General features: G+C 32.7%; 1 protein-coding gene across 1 annotated transcript in view; it reads right to left on the bottom strand.

Annotated features, from left to right (window-relative positions):
• Positions 1–2096: 2096 nt before the first annotated feature.
• The window catches only part of ubac2 (UBA domain containing 2), a 44884-nt gene continuing 40980 nt past the window's right edge, over positions 2097–6000 (bottom strand). The window contains exons 8-9 of the mRNA XM_056458568.1: positions 2805–2933; positions 2097–2237 (exon numbers count right to left, since the gene is read on the bottom strand). Of these exons, the coding sequence (XP_056314543.1) occupies positions 2130–2237; positions 2805–2933 (237 nt within the window). The 3' untranslated portion in view covers positions 2097–2129. The remainder of the gene's footprint in view (positions 2238–2804; positions 2934–6000) is intronic.

The following is a 6000-nucleotide window of genomic DNA, read 5'->3' as shown; positions in this document are numbered from 1 at the left end:
CCACAATGACACATTTTGTTTCTGCTTAAATAATATTTATGATTAAAAACATCTGAGGCTTTAAGAGAATATTAAATCTCGTCATCTGATACTTTGTGGTGGTTTCCCAAACTTTGAGAAGTCTTGATTCTGACTAAATGGCCAGTCAGAGATGTATCTTTAAGATGACACTTAGTCCAGGTGTAGGTTAAATACATTGCCATACAACTAGCCCTTTAAGAGTTAACAGAAAATATATAGTTCACACAAAAATTTGAAATCCATCATCATTCACCCTCATGCCAATCCAAAACCATATGACTTCTTCAATAAACACAACAATAATGGTGACAATATGAAGAATGTTTTGACTGCACTTTTCACAAAACAAATGTTTTTCACACAAACAAATTCTAACATGTCAAAAAATACAAACAAACAAAAAAAAAAAAAGTGTTGTAAAAATGCTGAATTCTACAAAATCGATTTGTGTAGAGACAATATGAAGGAATTAAATAACTTATCCATTTTTACAAAATGAAGTGGATTGAACAACACAATTAACTTGTCCCAAAAAAAACCTTAAGAATTGTGTTGTCTCAGATTGTTTTAATTAAGTAGTTTAAACAAATAATATCATTTTTTTTTGAGTGTGTGCTAAATTTCAGGTATTCTAAAGTCATATGAGATCTTTATTTGTGAGAAACAGACCAAAATGTCTCCATTTACCTTCTGGTACACACACAATAGCAAAACCAAAGAAATAAAAAGTATATATTTGGGTATACTAAATTGGAATATGTGAAACATGGTTGACAGAGGGACTGATTTTTGGCAAACACTGACTTTTACTGGTAGAGCTGTGCTTCGATGGAGCTACTCTTCAGTGGATCAGCCTTCCACTATACTGAACTGAACCAGTTTTAATTTAACTAGAACTACACCAGCAATCCATCACTACTCTCCTGCTGGCCTGATTTTCAGAAATGTTCCGCGATCAGAAATGTTATGTCTTTTTATTCTCTTTCCTTCATCCATGTTAAGCTGCTTTGGCACAACATACATTATAAAAGCACTACAGAAATAAAGACGAATTGATTTATATATCATTCTTTATCTCATCTAAAGTTACCAAAACGTATAGTGCATTTTTTTGGAGCTTAACAGCAACTGGTCTCTGTCTACCTTCGTTACCCTATATATATATATATATATATATATATATATATATATATATATATATATATATATATATATATATATATATATATATATATATAAAAAATAAATAAATAAATAAATAAATAAATATATATATATATATATATATATATATATATATATATATATATATATATATATATATATTTATTTTTTTATTTATTTTTTTTTAATTTATTTATTTATTTATTTTATTTATTTTAACTAACCTTTTTTAGGGTAGCTTTTATGTGATTTAACTTAAATTTGTCTTGTTTTTTTGTTTGGACTAGTTTTATTGCATGTATATTTGTGTGTATCTTTTAACTTTATACTTTTCATATTTTGACTTTGTGATGCTACTTCTATAAACACAAAAAAGCTTATTCTTTTTAACTCTATATGAAACCGAGCAAGCAAGACATTCTGCTAAACATCTTATTGTGTGTTCCGTGGAAGACCAAAAACATCACAGAGCTTTGGAACAACATTGAGGGTAAGTACATTATTTTGGGCAAACTAAGACTTAAACTACTTAGCTTATTTATAGCAAAACAACATATGGTTCGATAATTTATGCATATATTATAGTATGCTTAATTAGAAGTAAGTTCAAGGACATTGACAAATGGCACAAGCCCTGAGATGCAAAGTATGATGTCCACCAGGTTCACTCTGTCAAGTGGTAACAAGTGAAGTCAACTACCAGTAGCACTGAAAACAATGCAGCAGGAGTGCCACACTTCCCGGTCAATAAGCAGCCAGACAGGACGTGACACCATCAGCTCCTGTGAGTTGTGACCCAGTGCTGAGTGTTCCAGTTGGTGTAGTAATAACACCAATGTTGAGTTCTTAAGTATTTTCAACTTGTGATTTCAACGTGATTTTATAGAAATAAGTTTAAAAAGACATTCTCCTTGACCTCATTGTCATCTTCAATTTATTTTGTCTTAGTGCTGAAGCAAGAAGTTTGTTGCGATGTTAATGTCATTATTAGATGCTCTGAGTGCTTCTTGGGCATCCATCCTTGAGAAACCCATCTCCATTAATCTTGCAACCTGGTGATAACAGCATTCAATTAGTACATTTCGAGTACTTAGCAGAAATCATTTTTAATATACCGATAAGCAGCGTTGGAAAAAGTTACTTTTTAAAAGGAATACATCACAATTTTACATTACTACTTAAAAAAGGAACTAAATCTGTTGCTTAGTTACTTTTGATGCAAAGTAGATGTTACTTTACTTTTTAAAATGTACAAATGTTCAGATTTAGACTAGAACTATACTGAATATCATGAATCAACATATCTGCTCTCTCAAAATATTCTATTTTCCAATTTCTGTCAATAAAGGGACAGGAGAGCTGTCAAAAAATAAATGAGAAATCAAAGTAACAGCCATTACTTTGAAAACAATTATTGACATTTTCTTGGAAATGAAACAGTAATGAGTTACTTTACTTGTTACTTGGAAAAAGTAATCTGATTACATAACTCACAGTACTTATAATTACCCCTCAACATTGCCCAGGATGCCAAAGAAATCTTACTGATGGAAAGGCTTTTAAAAGATAAAATGGGCAAATAAATCTGCACTTGAAATGAAAATGTCACATGATCTCACCTGTTCCTCTGTCACTGCTGGGTTCTCTGTTGGTTGCGTATAGGAGGGCTGCTGTGGCCCCTCGTGGGGCCGGTTTTGTCCTCTGTGCCTCAGAGTGGGGAAGAATCTGTTCCAGTTCAGGAGACCAGTCTGTTGTAGACAGCCATCAGTGAAAAAAAATTAAACAATTTAATTAAAATGAACCATTCCTATTTTTTTTTATTGCAATTTGTTAATTGCAATAATGTTCTTACATTTTCCTAAAATTATACAGAATATAATAATTTGAAAGCTGTCTAGATGACATTGACCAATATAATTAATAGTACATAAAATACCAATTAAGTAACCATTAACTAGCTGTTATCACAAATTATCGCTCTCTAGAATAATTGATTCTGATTGATTAATCATGATATTCCAAGGTATGTTATTCTCAGACAACAACCGGCAAAACTAACAACACATAAGCTTGTCTGGCAACTTCAAATCATCTTTGCCATTAATGAATATATTAATATGTGTACAGTATATGCATTTACTGTAACAAGATAGCACACATAGGTCTACATGATGTGATTGGCAGCAAAACAATACACACTTGACAATTGTACATTTCCATTGTACAAAGAGTAATGTTTTATGGAGGAGAGATTACGGTGCAAACTTGTTTTTCAGGGGCTAGGCTTTGCCCCTTAGCTCCAGTGAAAGGAACTCTTAATGCTTTACCATTCCAAGATATTCTGGACAATTTCATATTCCCAACTTTGGACTTCCTGTTCCAACATGTTTGCACACCAGTGCACAAATATACATCCATCAAGACATAGATAAAAGTTTGGTGTGGAGGAACTTGACTGGCCTGCATAGAGTCATGACCTCAACCCAATAGAACAGCTTTGGGAGGAATTAGAGCGTAGATTGGAGTTCATCAAGCCATGCCTTCTCAAAACAGCAGTGACTGACCTCACAAATGCACTTCTAAGAACGGGAAAAAATAAATCCCTTGAACACACTCCTAAACCTTTTGGAAATCCTTCTCAGAAAACCTTTGCATGTAAAGGCAGATGTCCTACAACCTTTTGCAATATAATGTACAATAAGGCTATCAGCTCAATTTTTTATATTTTAATTTCAAAAGTTAATTCAAGCATTTTCAAGGACCTATATGTTTCGAAGGATTTTATAGGCCTTGAATTCATGTGTCTGAAATGCAAGTACTATCAAGAAGAGTGGAAAACCTGTAGGATTTGTATGGTTTCCACATTAAACTTGAATCTTGAGAATAACACCCATTCACTCAACACAAGAAGCCATGACCACAAGAAAAATGATCTCATAGCCACAATATAATATCACAAGTCAACATGTTGTTGGCCATGACAAAACTAAATGTACCAAACATGTCCATTAATGATAATTGTAGATTACTTTTACATGTAAAGGATCTGTTGAGTATTAAGCGGAGCTAAAAAAAAAAAAAAGTATAATCATTTTGTTTAATTTATGGTTACCAATAGTGGTTACCACCTTTTACATTTTGACAGTTAAATTATAAAATGCCACATATCTTTATTTTTCTCGCTCTCTCTTGGTCCATAAAGCGATCGTTTTAATTCTTAGGTATTTTCAACTTTGTGACTATAGAAATAAGCTTTAAAAATCTCCTTGTCCTCCTTGTCATCTTCAATTTATTTTGAAGCAAGAAGTTTGTCGATAAACATAGGCACCAACCTACAGTTAAACAAGGGTTATTAATCTTAATTTTCAAGTTAAAGTTAGCCCAATCTACCTTTTGGTACAGTAAGTACCATCTTACTTTGTATTTCCATAATAGACATATTTTGTAACAGTAGTGACCTGCCACTTTCCATTCAAAAACATTCATTTTCACTATTCTCCAACAGAATTATCATTTACATCACTAGCAAACTCTGTCTATCTCATAGCTAAATGTAGGGTTCAAAAGTACCCTGGATGTTTTGTGGTAAGTACCTATACAATAAAAAAAAATTCAATTTCATTTTCATGAAGGACAACATAATCTGTTCTTATCAGGCATCTGTGATAAAAACATGTGGCTGTCTATGTTCATTCACAGGAAACCATTAACTTCCTCCAGTTAAAAAAAAAAGTAAAATAAGAAAAACAAGTTATATCACGTACTATCTTGCCATATACGAGTGACAGAAACATGGAAACAGAGCTAGTTAACTCAGCAGAGAAAGATTTCAACATTTCTGATAAAGCAAATATATATTTTGAAACATACAGTGTGTCCATCAATGGTTTTCCCACGAACAGCACAGTTTCTAATCTATACTATGGAACATGTGAACAAGCCGTCTCAAGAAAATACTTTGTATGGTGAAATTTAAAGATCTGACATTACAGTACATTAAAATAACATTGTGTTTTGTTATTTACCAGTTTTTTCTCAGGTGACTTGTAGTTGACATGCTAGTGAGATGTAGTTGACATGCTAGTGTGGATACTTAGTAGCGATGAGATAGTGGTGTAGTTATTAGACAAGGGGTGTGACAAGGTGCCAACTCCATAAGACGAGGCGAGACATGAGATTGGGTTCACGAGAACGAGATGAGACGAGACAAGGTTTTTAACCTATTTTTAAGAAATCTTCAATGATGAAATATCATTGAAGCATCTTGTGCATCAGCTCTACACAAGACGTTTGGCCAGCGGAGAAATTAAAATGGTCGTGCCCAACTGAGTCTGGTTTCTCTCAAGGTTTTTTTTTCTTCACTTTCGCAAATTAGTGAAGTTTTTTCCCTCGCCGCTGTCGCCACTGGCTTGCATGGTTCGGGATCTGTAGAGCTGCGCATCGTTGGATTTGCTCTTCAGTATTTGGACTCTCAGTAGTGATTTTTAAACCACACTGGACTGAGCTAAACTGAAATGAACTTAAACACTAAAAACTGAACTACATTGTTCCAATTTACTATGACCTTTTATGTGAAGTTGCTTTGACACAATCTACATTGTATAAGCGCTATACAAATAAAGGTAAATTGAATTGAATTGAATATATGAATGGATTATATTTTATTCAACTAAAAATAAACACAAAATGCTCACACAAAATGTTACTTCTATTTTAATGAATTACATGCTGTAAAGGACATGCAAACACTGCAAAATATTTTGCTAATATGTGAATAGGAAATAGTCTTTATATATAATTATGGTGGCTTGAAAA

This window comes from Danio aesculapii, chromosome 1 (genome assembly GCF_903798145.1).
Source record: "Danio aesculapii chromosome 1, fDanAes4.1, whole genome shotgun sequence".
In the NCBI taxonomy this organism is placed as follows: domain Eukaryota; kingdom Metazoa; phylum Chordata; class Actinopteri; order Cypriniformes; family Danionidae; genus Danio; species Danio aesculapii.
The sequence above is the reverse complement of the archived record's forward strand: the minus strand, read 5'-3'. Positions and strand labels throughout refer to the sequence as shown.